The 21,566-nt window shown below is 43.5% G+C and overlaps 2 protein-coding genes across 3 annotated transcripts in view; both read left to right on the top strand.

Annotated features, from left to right (window-relative positions):
- LOC308087950 (H-2 class II histocompatibility antigen, E-S beta chain-like) overlaps positions 1–7,226 on the top strand; it is an 88,148-nt gene extending 80,922 nt beyond the window's left edge. For both annotated transcript variants that reach the window (XM_080432209.1, XM_080432207.1), the window contains 5 exons: positions 724–943; positions 1,176–1,243; positions 2,228–2,341; positions 4,137–4,193; positions 4,941–7,226. In XM_080432209.1, the coding sequence (XP_080288335.1) occupies positions 724–943; positions 1,176–1,243; positions 2,228–2,341; positions 4,137–4,174 (440 nt within the window). In that variant the 3' untranslated portion in view covers positions 4,175–4,193; positions 4,941–7,226. The remainder of the gene's footprint in view (positions 1–723; positions 944–1,175; positions 1,244–2,227; positions 2,342–4,136; positions 4,194–4,940) is intronic.
- Positions 7,227–8,435: 1,209 nt separating this feature from the next.
- Positions 8,436–12,506, top strand: LOC308088449 (putative phospholipid-transporting ATPase IM). The gene is made up of 3 exons (XM_080432906.1): positions 8,436–8,567; positions 9,300–9,430; positions 11,870–12,506. Exons 1-3 carry the CDS (start codon positions 8,441–8,443, stop codon positions 12,191–12,193), a joined length of 582 nt encoding a protein of 193 aa, XP_080289032.1. The 5' UTR covers positions 8,436–8,440; the 3' UTR covers positions 12,194–12,506.
- Positions 12,507–21,566: the final 9,060 nt, after the last annotated feature.

Genomic DNA, 21,566 nt, shown 5'->3' with positions numbered 1-21,566 from the left:
ACAGTAAGTAAGGAAAACACAAGGTAATACATCAAATACATAGAAATAGTAATCTAGGATCATAGGTAAACCAAGAACCTATCATCAGTCTAAACAGTATAATATCAAACAAAAATACCTTTGCATAAGCCTGCAAGGTCATCAAGGCTAGGTCTAGTGCTACAGTCTTCAGATTATAGTGGTAGATCGGGAGTGAGTCTGCAGCTCTAACTGCAATGGGGAGTTTGTTCCACCATTTGGGAGCCAGAAGGGAGAAGAGTCTAAGATGTGTGGAGTGTTTCTAAGGTGTTTTAGAGAAGGGGGAAGAGTCTGGCACATGTGGAGCGTTGTCCAGGGTGTTTTAGAGAAGGGTGAAGAGTCTAGGACGTGTGGAGCGTTGTCCAGGGTGTTTTAGAGAAGATTCAGAGTGAGCTGGAGGGGTTTTAGGGTTGGATCAGGCTTGAAGATATGGGGGTGTCATACCTTTGGTTGCTTTGTAGACCAACATCAGTGTTTTGTACTCTGTGAGGGCAGCAACTGGGAGCCAATGGAGGGAGAGGAGAACGGGGGAGAGCCGGGAAACGTGAAAATGTTGGCTGGTTGAAGACCAAGTGTGTTGCGGCTTTCTGGATCATTTGGACCTCATTTGGATCATATACAATTATTAATGATAATGACATTTCCCTATGACTGGTATATAATAATACATATAATCATAATAATAATCATCATCATCTTTTTTAGGAGTGGAGCCCAAAGTGAGACTGAAGTCAGAGACTCCCCCTCGTCGTGGTGAACACACTCACATGCTGAGGTGCAGCAGCTACGACTTCTATCCTAAAGTGATCCTGGTGACCTGGTGGATAGGTCAAGAACCTTTGACCTCTGGTCTCTCCTCTACTGATGAGCTGTCTGATGGAGACTGGTACTACCAGTACCACTCCTACCTGGAGTACACACCAAGGTACACACCTAACAGACACCTATACATAGAAATACACAACTAATAGACACCTCTACTGGTACTACCAGTGTGTGTGTGTGTGTGTGTGTGTGTGTGTGTGTGTGTGTGTGTGTGTGTGTGTGTGTGTGTGTGTGTGTGTGTGTGTGTGTGTGTGTGTGTGTGTGTGTGTGTGTGTGTGTGTGTGTGTGTGTGTGTGTGTTTGTTTGTGTTTGTGATTGTGTTTGTATTACAGATCAGGAGAGAAGATCACATGCATGGTGGAACATCCCAGCCTGACCGCGCCTATCAAGATGGACTGGGGTCAGTTACTGTAATCTAGTGTAATCTACTGTCAAAATAGCAGATATAAAAGCTTGTAGATCTGCTATTTTTTTTAAATTGCGAAAATTTGTGCAAATCTTTGAATACATATATTTTTTAAGCAAACATTTGTATCTGTCAAATGTCTCTCAACATATGTCTTAATTTTTCTGAAAAAAATCAGTGGTGCTAAAACATTTTCTTGTCAAGGACCCCCAAATTGATATGTTTTTGGCCGCTGATCCCCATCAAAATATGTTGTTCCAGGGCCCCAGAAGAAAATGTTTGAGTTAAAAATTTTGTTTAAAAAAATACATTTATAAATTATATTCAAACATTTGCGCAAATGTTCAAGATTTTTCAAAAATAGCAGATCTACAAGCTCATAGCGCGGCACTCAGTGTCGCGCTATGAGTATTGATTTGATAAAAGCAGTTTAAAGACCAGATTGATTTGATAAAGCTGATAAAAGACCAGATTGATTTGATAAAAGCAGATCAAAGAGTCATCATGGTTTCATCAATGTGAAAACAAGACAGTTTTCTAAGACAGAACAAGCGCTGATGTTCTTTTTTACAAACTGCCTCACAGTTCTGAGTCTATGACTCTGTCCCAAGATACTTTCTGCACATTCCACAGCCTGGTTTATAATCATCATAGTAAAAGGTTGATTCATGTTTTCTAAAATCTATCATCATATCCTTTGTTTTGGATGTATTTAGCTCTAAGAAGGACATGTCACATCAGGTGACAAACTCCTCATAGACTGGACCAATAGGGTTGGACTCATTATTACTGAACAGACTCACAATGACTGTGTCGTCTTGTTTATTGTTTATTGTGTTTGGTTGTTGTAGCTTATTGTCAGATGACTCCATGTCAGAGTCTGTGAAGAACAAGATGTTTTAATCTACTGTAATAATATGATATGATATGATATGATATGATATGATATGATATATGATATAATGTTTGTATTATCAGATGACTCCATGCCAGAGTCAGTGAAGAACAAGGTGGCCATGGGAGCATCAGGTCTGGTTCTGGGTCTGGTCTTGTTCCTGTCTGGATTCATTTACTTCCAGTGGAAGAAACGAGGTGATTAGCATGTTTAATTAACATGTTTAAATAACATGTTTCATTAATTATTATACTAATAGTGGAAGAAATTAGGTCAGATCAACAGAGGAAATCATGACATGTGGAACCCTCACAGAAATGCAAACAAACAAACAAACAAACAAACAAACAAACAAACAAACAAACATGTAAAGCCACAACCTAAACTGGTTTATATTGGTTTAGAACCTTAACCGGTTTAGACCAGTTTAGACATTACATTACATTACAGTCATTTAGCAGACACTTTTATCCAAAGCGACTTACAATAAGTGCATTCAACATACTGTAGGTACGGAACAACGCTACTAATCACCAGAAGTCTTAGGGCGGTTTCAGACTGGATCCGTTTGAATCGAAGCGTTCCCGAGTACGCTTGGCTTCTCCCAGCTGGTCAGCATTCACACTGGCCAAAATCCTTTCGTACTCGACCATTTAATTTAGCAGTAATGGTAAATATGTGCCTCATGGGGGCGCTGTTGACTATGGGGCTTTGGAAGAGAGAATGTCATTCTCAGAAGAAAAGTCATTCTAGAGTGAATAATAAAGTTTGACTGTGTTCCTGACGATGTCTTGAGTTATAATAACAACAGATCAACAATACACAACCAAAGCAGTGTGTGCACTGGTCTTTGAAACCTCGAAATGTAACGTCGTCTGTTAATATGATATTGGCGTCACGGACGCATCCTTGGTATGACGTCACAGACTAACCCTTGGTGTATTTATCCTTATAAATACGTTCGCCACACATGTGTTTTTTGTTTATTATTTTTCACGGCTCGTGCTACTCAAACACTAGCGGGATTATTATTTCTTGTCAACATTCAAGTAGAACAATGAGAAGGTATAACCCAGCTAAAATAATGCGTCATTCTAACAAATATAAAAATGATATATGATTAGCAGTCCAGTCTGTCCACTTCCTTCTCTTGGTACGGATGGATTCACACTGCCGCGTTCCGTTCCCGACTCCGCAGCAATCGGACCCGAGACTACCTCCCCAGGTGGTTTCGAGTACGGTACGGTGATGCGTTACGGGGAACGGTTCGCTACGTTCACACTACCACAACATCTGCCATGTGGTCTGGAGTGCGCACCCGGGACCCGAGTGTGAAACGGCTATTAAGTACATTTAAGTGCATTCTCTAGACGACCTAGAGGTCAAAGTGTGTTCTATGTTGTCACATTTAGCTTTAATACATCAGTGTTACATTTAGTCCTAAATAAGAGTCAAATATTCACATTAGTTCTGATGACTGAACCCTAATGTTGTTGTGTTATGTTATTGTGTTGTGTACATTTATGCATTTGATGGAGTAATACACACAATACAGTACATAGGATTCATGTGTGTCATTGCGAACGTGGAAGGAGGCACGGCGAAGCCGCGCCTCCGCCCAAGTGCAGCTTACTATGAAATCGTGCTTGGGTTGTGTGTGTGTCTGTGTGTCTGTGTCTCTGTGTCTCTGTGTCTCTGTGTGCGTGCACTGCCTGTGTGCAGCCGCCAGAGTGCGCCAGAGAGCAGGAATGTAGACGATGCTCTGATTAAAATGCACAACAGCCTGCAAACACACACACACACACACACACACACACACACACACACACACACACACACACACACACACACAATGTCAATGTTCTCTCCCCATCACGGTGAAATAAGACGGATTACAAGTCCGTAAATACACAATATTTTCGAGCTAAGTTCGCTTCCAGCGTTCGCGCGTCTTACTTGTGTGTATTTCTGTCTCTCTTCTTCTTCTATCAGGTCGTATTCTGGTGCCGACAACCAATGAGGGTCTTTAGACTCCTCCCACACACCCAGGTTCACTTCCTCTTTCTTTTTACTGAACTTTTTTCTTATTTTTTTTATGTATAAAAGTGTATAAAACTAGAAAACACACACAAAACAACATGCTTGTGTAAGAAGTGAAACAACTAGCCTGGTAAACCATCCCGGTCGCGTGAATTCACATTATCATGTGTCTTCTGCTTAATATTTTATGATAATGAATCTAAAAATCACATTTAATAATCAAATGATTTGTTGTATCACTGATGACAATGTGATCAGATGGGGGGGGGGGGGGGGTCCTCTTGGTTGAACACAACATTTCAGTGAACTGTACCCAATGATTCAGTACATTTAAAACAATGATCATTCCATCACTAGCAGGGTCTAAGACAGAACCTTGTCGTCCAAAGGAGAGTGTTCTACCAACTGAGCTGCCCTTCCTACTAAGATACACTATTGACAAATAATTGGTCAAATGTTGTTTGAATGGACTGAGTTGTTTCTACTTTGATGGTTACTGTAGTTGCAGGGAGGGTGCTGGGAGGTTAGGTTTTCAAGTAGTTTATTAATAACTTGTTCATGATCTATTATCCATTTATAGCATAGTTTTAAATCATTAAATCATTAACCATTAACAAACATTTAACAAGTTATTAATGACACATTAATAATAATTTGGGAATGATTCATTCACTATTATAAGGGAAGATTATTCTGTTAACATGGTCATACAGTTAATAAATTCTGATTCTTATTGTTGTTTTTGTCTTTTCACAGAACACCTGGGTGTGTTTTCAGAGAAGCAGAGAGTCATCGCTGCTCCCTGGTGGAGAGAGGAGGAAATACATGTGTGTCCATTCAGCTTTTAAATACTCATAACAGCAGCACGATGATGACATCATCAACCTTTTTCACTAATGTGTCCTTGCTAATGCTAAATGGCTAGCCAAGGCTAACGATAATTACTGTCTTTTCCTGGTGTTTCGCAAAGGTTGATGTGGTTTTTAGGTGAGATTAAGGTTAAGGTTAAGTTTATAGACATAGTTTTTGTGAGGTTAAAGGTCAGGGTTTAGGCGCCACCTGGGCGCCACACCAAAGGAAGAGGGAGTCCCAATTAGTGTGGGCGGTTCATCAAATTACTTTGTACAGTTTCTGTTGTCAGAAAACACAAACATAATATTTCAGTTCTACACTATATTGAAACATTAAATAAATGATCACACACACACAATCAGAGTTTTTCATAACATTAATATTAATATCCATCTGAATGGAAGACAGTCAACCAGGTTTGTGAAAAAGTTTTTTTTATTTTTTATAATTGACCATAAGTCATTTATTATGTAATCATTTGTAATGTGTGATAATTAATGTGTTACGATCATCATGACATCACTGTTTCCCTGTGATGGGTGGACCTGATCCTCTAGGGCAGTGGTTTTCAAGCTTTTTCATGCCAAGGACCCCTAGATTGATATACATTTGGCCGTGGACCCCCATCTGAAAATGTTTTGTGCAGGGACCCCCAGAAGCAAAGATTTGAGTTAAAAAAATATATACGCATTTAAAGATATGCACACTTTTTTAAGATAAAAAAAAAGTAGCAAATCTACAAGCTCATGAGCGCTGCCGCGCTATGAGCTTTTTATATCTGCTATTTTTGAGTAGCCAAAGCTAAGTGTTTCAATGATTGTGATGCTATGTTAACTAATTTAGCTGGGGACCCCCTGGTACCCCTCCAAGGACCACTGGTGGTCCCCGGACCACTGGTTGAGAACCACTGCTCTAGGGTGGTCTGGGGTTATGGGTGGACCTGGTCCTCTAGGGTGGTCTGAGGTGATGTGTGGACCTAGACACCTCTAGGGCGGTCTGAGGCGATGGGTGGACCTAAACCCTCTAGGGTGGTCTGAGATGTTGGGAGGACCTAAACCCTCTAGGGTGGTCTGAGGTGATGGGTGGACCTGGTCCTCTAGGGTGGTCTGAGGTGATGGGTGGACCTGGTCCTCTAGGGTGGTCTGAGGTGACAATGGTGGACTGCCACAGTCTATGACATTAATGTGAAACACTGATGACATGCAATCATTTATATTAAGTAATGAGTTATATGTAATCATTCATATGAGCAGGGGAGCAGATCTCATTACAACTTGGGGTGGGGGGGCACAAACAAGGAACATTCTCATCAATAATATCACCAACACAGAGTTCAGTTCTTATTTTTGGATCCTGATTTGACTAATGATCAATACATCCAGTAATCAATACCTTCCGTTTATTATCAATATCTACTGTAAATTATTGATATCTAAAATGCTTAGAAAACTGGACAGGGCTTCCTGTCAGTTCATAAATAATAATTAATTACTCAACACTAATTGAAGGACACATGGTGAAGTGTCCTAAATGTGTCTAACTTCAATTTATAACATGATCCATACGTTCAGTCTATCCTGTCCCATCGTCCCATGAGGTTTTAATTATTAATTGTAATTATGTTCATTAGGAGAATGAGCGCTCAGGGTGTGACAGTGACATGATGAGAGTCAACAATAACAGAAAGGTCGTGCAAACTTTACTAAAGTAAAGAACAAAATATGTGTCTAATTCTGACAGTTGAAATATTCCTTGGTCAGTATTATTTATATTTCCGTTTTTTCAGCTCCACTGTTGTGTTTCTATCCGTTCATATTGGCTGAACTTCACTCATTGAACTAGTTAACAGCTCTGTGGACAAGTGATGAAGATGATGATGTTGATGATGATGATGATGATGAAGCTTGTGGATTCTTTATTTGGCAGTAGTTGTTGATCAGGACACACGGGTGGCAAAAGCTAACCCTTCAAAAAGTATTGTTTTTACTGTATGGGAGAATGATTTCAAAAGTGTAATCACTTTCTTGTAAATATATATTTTAAATTATATCATTTATTTCTAAATATTATATTGGAGGAACATGTCAGACATGTCCCCTCCTTCCCCCCTGGGATCTGCAGCCCCTGATCATGAATGGTTTGAAGTTCAGATGTTAGATTTTGGCTTTAATTTGCTTGGTTTGAATGGAATGTCACAATATCAATAAAGGAATGAGAAAACATAATTGTGCCTCATGTTCTCTTTACAACCCTTTAACAGTCTGCGCAACCAATTGGTAGAGCACATTTTAAGTCACTAAGTCTCATTGAAAACATTGCTGAACTTAACTCAACCTGATTGAGCCCTTTCTACCATTTGGTTGAGGTATGTTATGGCAAAATAAGGTCCTAGTAGAGCGGAATAGCAATACGATTGTGCACTTTTTGTAAGAAGGCTGAAACTTTCAGCATAATTAGTAAATAGTATAACATCCATTTTCAGAAGGGGAGGGAAGTCAAATTTGACCTCTGAAGGGTCAAATCCAAGATGGCCGCCCGTTTACAGGGTCTGAATGTCTAAATACTTTAAAAAAAAAACATTCAAGGCATTCTTTCCAACTAAGTTGGGGTTGCCCATTCATTTGATGATACTTTGGAGATTGCCAGAACCCAAGGACATACGTTAAATCAAGGTCAAGGTCAAATTACATAGTAATAAGTATATTTTACAGATTTAACCTCTCACGGTCCTCAGAGGTCAAATCTGACTTCCCTCCCCTTCTGAAAATTAATATTATATTATTTACTAATTATGCTGAAAATTTCATGCTTCTTACAAAAAGTGCACGATTTTGACAGAGATCCGTTCTTTTGGGTAGTATAGGTTGACCTCTATAAGTAAGGTTTGGGATGGAATCACGTACATTATGTACATATAGTCTCTGTTGGGTGGAAACCTCCAAAAAAGTTATTTTTCAGGATGCAAATTTAAAAATAGCAAGAGTAGCAGATCTACAAGCTCGAAACGCGTCGCTTCGAGCCGCGTTTCGAGCCGCGTTTCGAGCCGCGTTTCGAGCCGTGTTTCGAGCTTGTAAATTTGCTACTTTTGAGACTTTTGTGTGACGCGGTAGTTGCATTATCAAGTATAGGTTGTTAATGTACAAAAAACACAGAAAGTTCGAATTTGGAGATAAGAGGTTTCTGCCCGACAGCAACGATGTGTACGTACATGCAGACAGACATTGCGGAAACATAATGCCTCCGGCCACGGCTGTCACGGTGGAAGCATAAAAAGACCATAGCAGCAGTAATAAAATCAATGAAAACAAGTCTAATCCCGTCGATAGAAAGTTGTGCATGGTGATTAATGCTTATCCGTTTCGGTCCTGTCTCACCTCATCCTGGGCGTGTAGTTGGGTTTGGACATGGCGTACTGGACGGCGGTCAACACGTTCTTCGTGGTGGGCAGTCTGGCCATGTACTTCGCTGTCACCTTCACCATGTACAGCAATGGCATGTACCTCATCGTCCCCTCGTCCTTCCCCTTCATAGGTGAGTGAGGAGCTTTTACTCTATACTAACCACTAGCATCCCTGTTTTGAAAATGGTTGCAAATAAATACGAAAAAATATCAGCTATACTCACTATTTTCAAGTGACAGAAGTATAAAATATGACTTAACTCATTCAGTGCCATTGACGTCGCCGACTTCACGTTTAAAAAAAAAAAATTCAGAACCCAAGATATCATGATTTGAAGATTTGCTGCTCCATTCACTTCTTGTTTAACTTCTTACTGAAAAAGGCTGTATCTCGGCTCCTAAGGACCTTTTTTTTTACAATGTATTTTTGGCCTTGGGGGTGATAAAGCCAGAAATAAGTTTGGCACTGAATGAGTTAAGTGCTGAAGGCAACTGCTGTATTTCTAATGTGCTGCATCTCCATGGAATCCATTTCCAAGAATTGCTGTACGTGCGTGTGGATTACTGACCTAGGTCATATTTGGGGACATAATTTCCCCCAAATATGGCCTATATCAGGACTGTTGTCTGAATGGGGACAATGTTGATGTACCCAAATTAACTTTTTACTGAATTTCATTGGGTTAAGTTAAGGGTTAGGTCTTCGGGTTAAGTTTAGGAGATGCAGAATGAATGTACTGTAAGTCAATGTACATTTTCCAAAAGTCTGCTAAGTAAACATGTGCGTATGTGTGCGTGCGCACGTGTTTGTGAGTGCGTGTGTGCGTGCGTGCGTGTATGTGTGCGTGCGTGTGTGCTTCCAGGTACAGCCAGGAACTCTCTGAACCAGCCCAACATGTGGCTGACCATCCTCCTGACCTCCATCCTGTGTATACTTCCTGTGGTCACCTACCGCTTCCTGTTGATCCAGCTCTGTCCCACCATCAACGACAAGGTGTGGCCTTTGGCCAATCACAGCATGGATACTTTATTTATTTATATAAATATTATATTATATTATTGTCTCCGCCAGGCCGAAGGCATGGCGAGAGAGTATGTTTTACCCCCTGTCCGTGTGTGTGTCCGTGTGTGTGTCCGTGTGTGTGTCCGTGTGTGTGTCCGTGTGTCCGTCCGTCCGTCCGTCCGTCCGTCTGTCCGTCCGTCACCAGCTAATCTCCGGCACCGTTGGCCCGGTCGCTCCGAAACTGTGCACACACACTCCCTGGATGCCAATTCAGAACTTCTGCCCCAAATCTGTCACATGGGCCTGTTATAGCGCCACCAGGAGGCCGATTTGTGCAAAACCCATTTTTTTAAATATTACTCCTACAAATTGTATCCAAACGTCATGCAAATCAGTACACAGTATCTCTATAGTCATGTGATCAACATGGATCTGTCCGATTTCCCATATTCCATCCTCATTGCCTAAGGTTGGCTTCCAAAGTTTGCAGGATTGGTCCGTTTTGAACAAAAAGCCTCAAAGTATACACACAGCTTGCAATTTCCGTGAAATTTCACACGCACATTCCCACTAGGCCGAGGAAGAAATGCCAACCTTCTCACATTGGCCTGTTATAGCGCCACCAGCAGGTCTAATTAGCAAAACACATTTTTGGAACAAAATGCCTCAAATCATGAATGCAGTGTCAATGCAAGAATAAATGGCACGGTTGGCACCCTTTTCACATTGGCCTATTATAGCGCCACCAGGAGGCCAGAATAACGTACCTGACCTGGCGGAGACCTGTGCTCCGAGGAGCACTTTTTCTAGTTATAATATCCATTTGTTAGAAAACGTGCGATTTACATGCAGACAGAGAGCACAGCAACAACCTGTTCAACATGAATAGACAGAAATGATTATTAAACTGACACTGTCAGGTAATACATACAGAAAGATGCAGTGCCACAGGCCTATTCGCCCTTAGATAATCATTTGGTATATTGTTGCTGTCGGGCAGAAACCTCCATATTTTAACTTTTTGTGTGTTTTTGTAAATGAATTAAAAAAGTTATACTGTTTTGGACGTATGGTTTCCACCCGACAGAGACAATATCAGGTTTTTGTTTTTGTTTTCTTCCAATGTGTGGACACATTGTAGCCTGGTAAACCCTCCCTCCGGAAATCTCAATTCCATTTCATTTCAGGAGTGAGTCTGGCATGATCCGCCTTTCTGCAATATTGGCTCTGTATGCCAAACGGCCGGGCCTATCAGCGTCGTCGCTCATTGTTCTGTGATTGACAGCTTACGTTGGCCAATCAGGTGGCGAGTTCGAGTGAGCCCAAAACACGAACGGCAGCCATCTTTTTCTTGTGCGGCCAATTCTCCGCTATTTTTTTACTTCAAAAAGCTCTCTAACTTCTATTTTGAGGCACGGAATTTACTTATAAGATATCGTTTGGATAGAATTTAGTTGTTTAACTTCATATATGTGGTCAATTAATCATGACAAAGCCTATTTAAAAAAAAATAATTAGAGAACCGGTAGGGGCGGGCAGTGACACCATTGTACCCGAAAAAGGCAACCCATTTTGGGTATGGCTGTCTCAAAAGTCCCGTCGCGTCACATTAAGACTGGTGAACTGCTGATTGGCTGAAGGGGAAAAATTATCATTGGCTGAAGGGGTTGTCAGTCAACGGTATTACTCCCGCCCAACTCCAGCACAGCCAATATTGGAGACAGGCGGATCAGGCCAGACTCACTCCTGAAATGAAATGGAATTGAGATTTCCGGAGGGAGGGTTTACCAGGCTAGACACATTGACCATCTCAGTAAGAATTCAAGGTTGGGACTTTAGGAGCGCCCAATTGTAGTCTCAGCACTTCTCTCGCTACACTACTCCTTTTGCCAAATGCAAATATCGATCAACTGTAAACCTCTCTTATTGCTGATATAATTGAATCCTTAGCTGCAACAAATAGATTTTTACACGCGTGGATTACATAGATCAAGAACTTCTACATTGTCTTGACTGTACATTTCCTGTTGTTGAGGTGCATTCACATAGGGTGCGACAACTATATTTGTTTGAGTGACGCAATTCAATATCATCACAGTAATATTATTCTGATGGGAGGTACATGGTCCATTTGGAACCACATCTGGTGGTCTAGAGCAGGGGTCCGGACACATTTTTGGGTAGCGGAACCCATTTTTATGGGTCCTGTATTTTTCTACAATTATTCTCAATTATTATTTCTAAATATGAAGAAAAAAAACATTCCATGAATGTAAAAACATAAGTAATGTGAACTCCTTAGACAAATTAAAATCAGAAAAAGTGCCAACATGGTGGCCCTGCATATATAAGAGGTTATTTTCTTTTACGAAAAGGGAGCGCTACAAATTGTATATTTACGCATATCTCACATAACTCTCCACATTCCAGGTGATGTTCAAAGTCAGACAGGCCAAAGCCACGCCGCCTCCTCCGCCCCGACGTGCCCGCCTGCGTCGCACCAGCTCCCGGCGCTCCGGCTACGCCTTCTCGCACACGGGGGGCTACGGGAACCTGGTGACGTCGGCCCGCTACTTGCACCGCCCCGCCGCGGCCAGATCGTCGGGTTTCGGCCAGACGGGACGCACCACCATGGGCTTTAGTCCCATGGGACGCTCGGCTGGCTACAGCCCCACGGGACGCCCCCAGAACGCCAAGGTGCAGGACGTGGAGGTGACCTCGCTGCAGATGTATCGGACGACGGCGGACCTCTGAGGAGGTTTTTCTTTTTTTTGCAGGGCCAGCGGAGAGGCGCTTGGGAGAAAGACAGGCCAGTCACATCATAAACAGTCAGATTTATGAAGACTTGTGATGTACTATATGCCTCTGCAATGATTGACTGGCTTCAGGATTTTGGGACATCTTTACGGCCTTTTTCATGTCAGTCATACATTTGGCCAGTTTTTGCATCAACTTTCCAAGGCGTTTCCCCTTTTTGCTACAAGAGTTCGTACTTCCCCGGCTGCAGCCGTTCGGCAGATATAATGAGCCACATTAGATACAGTAGCATTACATGAACTTGTGGGAACATGGCATTTAAGGCTTTGTGATCATGTGTCGTCGCGCACCGAAAATAGCCGCTCTACAAGCTCACAACGCGTCACAGCGCGACACGTTGCGAGCTTGGAGATCAGCTATATCCTGTGCGCAAACCAAGTATAACTTAGAATTGACAGGAGAGGCAGGAGCCTTTCATTGTTAATGCTAAACGGGACTTCTCGCGTGAAGAAGTTAGGACTACATACTGTACTTTCAACACATTGATGCATTCAGGGCACAGGTACATAAAATAAATTGAGGATTGAGGAAATTCTCTGCATGTAAACATAGCCACTGATTGGCCCAAGGGGGTCTGGACTGGAGGCGTGGCTTATATCATAAAAATGCCTGTAAGTTCCAGTCGCAACGTTGGAACTTACAGGAGTTACGCAACGCCATGAAGAACTAATTAAACAGGAAGAACTAATTAACTTTTCGCACGACTAGGCGTGGTGACAGACAGGTCTTTTTCATCTCATAAAAAGACCTGTGAGTTTACGCAACATCATGCAACTTTGTAATAAGATTGGTTATGGGGCAAGGCATAACTCATTTACTTTAACCACTTTACCTTATTATATACCGTACTTTGTTGACCGGTGTCCCCCAGGGGCCTATACTAGGTCCCCCTCCTTTTTTCCCCCTCTATACCAAATGCCTTTGCTGAAAATGGCAAATGGCAAATCTGCAAGCTCGCGGTCACAACGAGACTTGTGAACTTGTAGATCGCCTATTTTCGACCAATGTTCGCCTACTACGGCTAATGAACTTGAACAGTGATTGTCCATTGACAGTGGTGCTTCTCACAAAGCCTCACTTAACTTCTGAACAGCTTCATGTCAAACCTATTGGTCTAATCAATGAAACTGGGGGTGCTGGAGAGTTCATTACTGAACACTGAACAAATAGTGCTAACATCAGGAAACAGCACTAAACTATTAAAATGGTCCGTAACTATTAATTGCTATAACATTAATAACCACTCAAGTGTCTATTGTGAATGTATTACCTGCAAACCAAAGATGTGTGATGGTTCTTACTCTAATAAAAAACTAAACAAAATAGAACAGAAGCAATAGGTGAGCACAAAGTGGTGCCATTGATAGAAGGCATACTGTGGTTCTATACGGGGGAACATTTGGTATTAAAGCTGCAATGTGTAACTTTAATTTACTACCCAGGATTTGAACCTAGGTCTCCCGCACGAGAGACAAATCCTGCTGTTCTTCCAAGAAGGCATTCCAGGGGAGATACTGCACTTATGACCTTCAGGCAGCGCTACTTGTGTAACCAGTAGGTGTCCTACCCAACACCAGGGTCTAAATGTCTCAATGGAAGAGAAGGGAACACCTCCTACCACTGCACATGTACTAGTTATATTGTAACATACTATACCATATAGATTGGTTTTATCCATTAAAGTAAGGTTTGTAGCTTTAAGTGGGAATGTTGCTATCGGTTCTGTGGGTACAATCAAATACCAATATCAACCATTGGAGACTGAGACTTTTATTTTAAACTTTTTATGGTTTTCTTCAAACAGCAACCTACAGCATTGTCCTTACAGATAACCTATTTGTATAATTTTGTACCTTGTAAGATGTATTTTATCTTAATAAAAGTATTTAAAATGACCATTTTGTTCAGTTATATTTATTGACAACTAGTTTTGTCAATGGTTTCTTGTCAGCAACGTGTTTTTTTTTTATCCCCACTAAAAGTATCTCCAGCAGATGTCAGTGTTGGAGAGATGAAAAAAGTGTTGGTGGGAGTAGATGTTGTTAGACATATTGAAAATGCAATGGAAAGACACATGGAGGAATTAGAAACAAGACATTGAAATGCCATTATTATTATTATTATTATTGTTAATTGTTATTGTTATTATTATTAACAGTAGGCGGTGGAGGTACCAATCTCTGAAGGGTAGAACTGTTATGATTGGAGCCCGACTGATGGCAGATGTTTTTGGTCTGATGGCTTAAGGTCCCTACACACCGGGGCGAATTCTTCATGCGAATAAATGTTTTTTTGCAAAGCGTCCACATCAGTTTCGCGAAGCGAAAAAGCGTCTTTTAATTATTCGGAACGAGTCCGAATTTTGCGTATATATTCGCATATTCGCCGGTGTGTAAGGACCTTTACAATTTGGTTTTCAATGTGGGGGGCCTCCACCCTCCAGGGGTGTCCACTGGCTCCCTGTTCGTTACAGGATTCAGTTTAAGATTTTAATGTTTTTTTCAAGTCTTTAAATGGGTTGGCACCCATGTACATATCAGAGCTTCTGCCTCCCAATGACTCTAGTCTACAAGGGTCTTGAGGTCTACTGACCTGTCACTTCTTAACTGGGTTTGCTTCAGTAAAAGTACTTGCGTAAATGTACTGAACACAACTATTATGTTTGTCACTGAGTTGTGTTTTCTCATGTGTGCCGTTTTTTCCCCCCACATTTTAGTTGTACCGCAGCCTTTGCATCTGAATGACCTGGTCCTTGACACGGTCTTTCATCGCCCCCAGAGTCCTCAGCTGTCTGTCAATCTTGGTCTTCATGTCCACGATCCTCTGATGCAGGTTCTGGGCCAGGTCATAGTAGGTGTTGTCATTACCTGGAGAGAGAGAGAGGGAGAGAGAGGGAGAAATCGAATTGAATTCCGGGAGGGAGGGAGACATGTTGATTTGAATTGAACAGAATTGAGAGAGTGCGAACACGAGGTAATACATCAAATGCATAGGCATAGTGATCTAGGGTCATAGGTAAACCAAGACCCTATAATTAGTCTAAACAGTATAGGCTAATATAAAACAATCTAAAATATGTACATTGAAACTATACACACTATAGGATGCCAGGTCTACAGATGACCTGGCATCTGTCTACATAACATGCTATCTAAATTATATTTGAGCCTTTGCATAAGACTGCAAGGTCTTTAAGGCTAGGTTAAGTGCTACGGGCTGAGGTGGAGTCTGAAGAGGTGAGTCTTCATATTACGGCTGAACACACACGCACGCACGCGCGCGCACACACACACACACACACACACACACACACACACACACACACACACACACACACACACACACACACACGTTACACACTTGGAAATAATCATTTTCCAGTGTGCAGGAATTTAGGTGGTGATTTATTTCTCTCTGTAAACATACAGACAAAGGCACATTAGAGCAACACTTCCACTGGTTGCAAACTCTGGTCCTAATCTGAACACAGCATATCATAATATCAATAAGGTGCATCTTCTTATTTGCATAAGATAGCAACAGTCAATACTCTCACTCTTACTGGTAAACAGTATACAGAAACCACTCTCTTGTATGAAAATAATCACATCTATCATATACATCAAATCTCACATTAACAACAGTATTAATGTTTTTCCCCTTGTAAACAAAATAAAGATCTTTAGCATAACTCTCACATTACAAAAATACTACTTGTGTTCCCCAAAACGAAATATATTAGCTGCATTACATTACTCTGGTTGCTAGAACCATAATGAAAACGTTTTACACAATACACCATTCACATCTCATTCATTCAAGGCTACAGATGAGCTTCTTAGCCCAACTACAGGTCACAGTAGGTATAATAACAGGTAAGCATCTCTAATGACATCTAATGTGCATTCCACACACACATTTGCTTCACAGATCTCTTCTCTGCTTATACCTTCATTTAACATGTTCACTATCACTTTATCTCATCATTTCTCACCTGTAAACATACAGACAAAGGCACATTAGAGCAACACTTCCACTCGTTGCAAACTCTAGTCCTAATCTGAACACAGGACCACTGCTGTCCAACATGTGCCTTGCACAGTGAGTGTTTAGCTGCCCAAAGATTGCCTGTCCCAAATGCAATACCCAGAATAATAGACTGTTTCACAGCTTCAGTAAATGTATATTATGTGCCACGCTTTAACCACAGTTCACAGAATATTATAATCATGCATCTCAATTCCCAATATAATCATGTATCTCACACACACACACACACACACACACACACACACACACACACACACACACACACACACACACACACACACACACACACACACACACACACACACACACACACACACACACTCACACAGTGGTGTAAAAGTACTGTACTTAAGTACAATTTTGGTGGAGGTACTTTTACTTTACTGGAGTATTTCCAATTGTCTTTACTCCACTACAATAGAGCACCGAAGTCTGATGTAATTTACGCATCCTACCTGGTTCGCGGTTTTCCACCCCCATTCTGAATTCCCAACTGTGTTCCAAAAATAAACATGCGATGCGTTGAATTTTGAATTCCGGACTTGTACTTGTAACATTGCAGTATTGATACTTTTACTTAAAGGAGGAGTTCACCCAAAAAATGACTTATTTTCTATCAATTGCACACCCTATGAAGCCTTGAATCCATGGATTCTTTTTTGTTTTTGTCGCATTCCTAACCTAAGCTAATAATTTGATTCCCGTCTCCTACCGGCTAATGTATCCGGTAGGAGACACAAAGTAGATTATTTGTGTCTCCTACCGGAAATACACACGGTCATCAAATTATTGTCTTAGGAATGCCACAAAAACTAAAATAAATCCATGAAATCAAGGCTTCATGGGGTGTGTAATTGATAGAAAATAAGTACTTTTTTGGGTGAACTCCTCCTTTAAGTAAAAAATGTGAGTACTTCTTCCACCACTGACACACACACACACACACACACACACACACACACACACACAAACACACCAAACACACGCGCTCGTACGCACGCACTCACGCACTCACGCACGCACGCACGCACGCACACACCTGCATCTAGGATGAGTTTTTCCCTCAGGTTGTCGTAGGTCTGTCTGTCTGTCTGTCTGTCTGTCTGTCTGTCTGTCTGTCTGTCTCGATCATTCGCATGAGAAGAAATTAGCATTTGTGATTTTGGCAATAGCTTTATTCCACACACAGGATGCACATTTGACACACACACATCAGATTCAAAGGACACCATGGCAACCGTATTGTCTTTAGCGTCTCTTTTAGTCTCTGTGTACCCGCGGAGCCGCCCGTGGCCCTGTCCGTCGGGGCAAGAAGAGCGCCAGTTCTGTTCCCCAAGTGGGGAGCTGACCCCGCATGATTCCGGCCAAGTGGCCGTGACGGGATCAGCCAAAAACGGTCACTTACCCCTCCCTCTGCGGCTAGCCCTGTTGTCCTTACGTGGAGGCTTAGTCGGAGGGGGGGTTTGGGGGTCCTTGCGCTTTCTTATGTCTCCCACACCTAGAGAACCGTAGGGACGCTCCCAGGAGCTGGTTCTCACGGAGGAAGACCTGGACGCACCTTGCCGACGTCCAGTGGCGGTGGGAGCGAGGACATCAGCGGCTGCCCCCTGCCTCTGATGCTCCTCCGCCTGCGTTCTGCCGATCAGATCCGAGGCGGTGTCGAACAGGTTGTGGGCCTGGAGTGGAAGGGCAAGAAGTCCTGTAGACACGTTTGCCCTCGATTCCGTGGCAAGGTCCAGCCATTGGACCCTTTCCAGGTCCGCAGTGAGGGCCATGGCCCGACCGGTCCACATTAGTCCCTGGCAGGTGCAGAGGATCGCGATCTGTACCAGTCTGTCTAGTTCTGTCGCATCCTCCACCCACTCCTTGTGGACCACCGACGCAGGCATCTTGTCTACCAGGGGTTTAGTCATCAGCTCCTTCAGTCTTACGGCGGCTGACCCCTGTAGAAGCGACACCATGTTGAGCGCCTCTGCAGCCGAGTCCGAGGCTTTGTACAGAGTGTTCAGGGCCGCGGTGTGCTCCCTCCTAGAGCGGTCGGCGAATATGGGCCTGTTCCCTGGGCCTATCTTCAATGAGCCGATCCTTGCCCGCTCGATGGTGGTTGCCAGGGTAGGATCCATGGGAGGGAGGCCTGAGACCCCCAGGTCCGCACCGGAGAGGAGCTTAATCGCGAAGCCCAGCTTCTCCGGTTCCTTCTTCCCTCTCCGCCACGAGTAGTGCAGGGCCGTACGGACTCCGTCCGCCTCAGGCAGGAGTTTGGAAGCGACCTGTCGGGGAATGAGGGGTGCCAGGCCTTGGAAACCCGGGATGGGGGCCCCGATGGACAATTTTACGGCCTCCAAAGGCTGCTCCAGGCCGCATCTGGAGATTGCCCGTTTCAGCACGGCCGAGACGGGCTCGAGAGGCTCCTTTGCCTGGCTAGGAGCCTCCGCCCTCATCGCTGCAGGCACAGGAGGACCCGGACTGGCCATCGTTACCTCCTGTGCCCGGTGGGAGGTGAACTCGTTCTCCTCCTCGTCGCGGAAGGCGTCCTCTCCCCCGAAGTCCTCGCCGTCCGAGCTGCCCTCTGGCGTCGGTGTGTCGCCCCAGGCGAGAAGAGAGAAGGGGGGAGAGGAAGGAGGGACACAGCAGCCGAGCAATGGCCCACTGACCTCGGCTGGGGTGGCCTGGTCCGGCACCGAAGATAACGCCCCAGGTGCAGCTTCGCTCCGGACCTTCCTCCTGGCACCGCTGGACCTCGGGGCATCCTGTCGCGGTAGTCCTGCGGACCCAAGGCCTGCGCTCAACACCGACGCCGTGGAGCCCATGGCGAGGCTAGCGTCGGGGTGAGCGCCGCCGCTGCTGCTGGAGGCCGCCAGCCCTCTGGCTCTGGAAAGACGATGCTCCAGCTGATAAACTGTGAAGTCATCGCAGGGCTTACGCGCGTCCTCGTCTCCTGGGTTGTTCAGGGCGAGCCACGCGTGGTTGGGTCCCAGGCACAGGAGGCATAGACGGTGGCGATCGTCCGCTGCTAACAGGTAGGCCGCAGCCTACTAGGCCGCAGACACGAGGCGCCTCCATCTTCTCCTCTTGTTTAGGCACATGTAGCCTACTTAAACCCTCTATTCTCAGTCAAAACGGACGTACACTTTTTTCTGTCAACACCAAATCCCTTTGCCAAAAATAGACGATCTACAAGCTCACAACGCGTCGCGCTGCGAGGCGTTGTGAGCTTGTAGGTTGGCTATTTTTGGCTATTTTTGGCAATTTTTTTTTCATATTGCTGGATAATATGGATAATATTAATATTGCACATGTATAATGTTTTCATGTTGAGTAGTGCTATTTATTCCTCCGTCCTCACTTGTACAAATAGCACTAGTCAAAGAACTACACTTCCTCTGTCCTCACTTGTACAAATAGCTCTAGTCAAAGAACTACACTTCCTCTCTAGTCAAAGAACAAGACTTCCGGAAAAACGGCGCTGCCCTCCAGCTGCTCAAAGCCCCGGAAGATATCAAAGTAACGGCCGGAACCGGAACAAGGGCTTGAGACAACTGGCGTCAACTTGCATCTTATGTGTGGATGCAACCTTACTGGTCTTAATAAATATAGAAAATGCATGCTTCCTGGTGTGAGAGTATATTCACAGGAAAAGACACACTTGTGAGATTCTCCTTCAAGTGCCTTAAAGCTTTAATGACATTCACTTTTACACCACATTCAAAGTCTTTGTCCTGGTCCTTCAAAAGTGTACAAAAAGTTTTAAGTGAAAATTCCATTCCAGTGATCCATGGCAGGTGTTTTTCTCTCAAATTTCTAAAGCCTTTTCAACTGCAATGAAAAAAGAAATCTTTGCTTGCGGGTGTCGCTGGTGAGGGATTTTGCCTGTCAATCATCGCCTCTGCTCCGCCCCCCCCAAAGGAAAGGATAGGGGAGGGGAGGGGCGAGGAGGAGAGTGGGCGGGATTAATCGACTGTGACCTCACTGTCGAAGGGCCAAGCTCAGATTACTTTTCAGCCTAATTATTCAGAAAACCCCAGACCACAGAAAATCCACTGAATGTTCTAAGTTCAGGTTTTTTGGGTGTAATTGAGGTCATAAAACCCCAAATAAAACATTGAAAATAAAAAAAGTGAAAATGAATGTCATGATACCTTTAACCCATTTAGACGGGGAATTTTAAGATTTCTTTGGGCTACTCAAAAATAGCAGATATACAAGCTCATAGCATGGCACAGAGTGCCGCGCTATGAGCTTGTAGATCTGCTATTTTCTTTTTTGAAAACTCTTTTAAAACTTTTTTTTTTTTTTTCTAAATTTTTATCCCGCGATTTTTGTAACCCATTTTTTTCACCCGGTGCCAATTTCCTAAGTGATCCTGGCACTACACCAGCCCTACACCAGTATTACACCTGTCACCCCACAGTAGGGAGGCCAGGGCCGAGCTCATGCTTCCTTCAGGCATGAGAGCCAACTGACCTTCTTGTCACCTGACAGGGGGGAGTTTCCCTGGTTGGACGTAGCGCGTGGAAGGAACACGTTATTCCAACCAGTTCCCTTCCCCTCCATCAGGCGCCCCGGCTGTCATGGGGGAGGCGGTATAGTGACCAGGATTACTACATGTTTTTGTGAGGGTATTAACTACCCTAGGAGACACGGGGAGAACATGCAAACTCCACACAGAGTAGGCCCTTTCGCCAACCCCACCTAGGGTATGGGCGCTGATGACGCGGAGGAGAAGACACGCCCCCAGCGCCCACAGCGTCCCCGGCGGGAATCGAACCCAGGACCTTCTAGCTGTGAGGCGACAGCGCTACCGACTGCGCCACCGTGCCCCTCTTTTTTTAAAACATTTTGACTCAAATCTTTGGGGGTCCCTGGAACAAACTATTTTCAGATGTTTTCATTTTGGGAGGTCCTTGACCTGAAAAAGTTGAAGAACCACTGATATATAGCAATATAAGTAAAATTAAAAAAATAAAACTGTTACGATTTAGAAGACATTTGTAGAATCCCCCAGAAGCAATAAGATTTGAGTTACAAATGTTTGCTTTAAAAAATATATATATTGAAAGATTTTCACAATAAATAAAAAAATGCAGATCAAGCTCATAGCGCGGCACTCGTGCCGCGTGGACACTTGGTGTCCAGTATCACTGACACCATGCTGTGATCATAGCAACGACCCCATGACCCCCCTCCTATCAGCCGGTCAGCAGAATATCATCTGTAGAACCTTTCACCATGCACTGTTCTTAATTAACCCATTAAGACC

The sequence above is a fragment of the Gymnoscopelus braueri genome (genome assembly GCF_963280865.1).
Source record: "Gymnoscopelus braueri genome assembly, chromosome: 7".
Classification (NCBI taxonomy): domain Eukaryota; kingdom Metazoa; phylum Chordata; class Actinopteri; order Myctophiformes; family Myctophidae; genus Gymnoscopelus; species Gymnoscopelus braueri.
The sequence above is the reverse complement of the archived record's forward strand: the minus strand, read 5'-3'. Positions and strand labels throughout refer to the sequence as shown.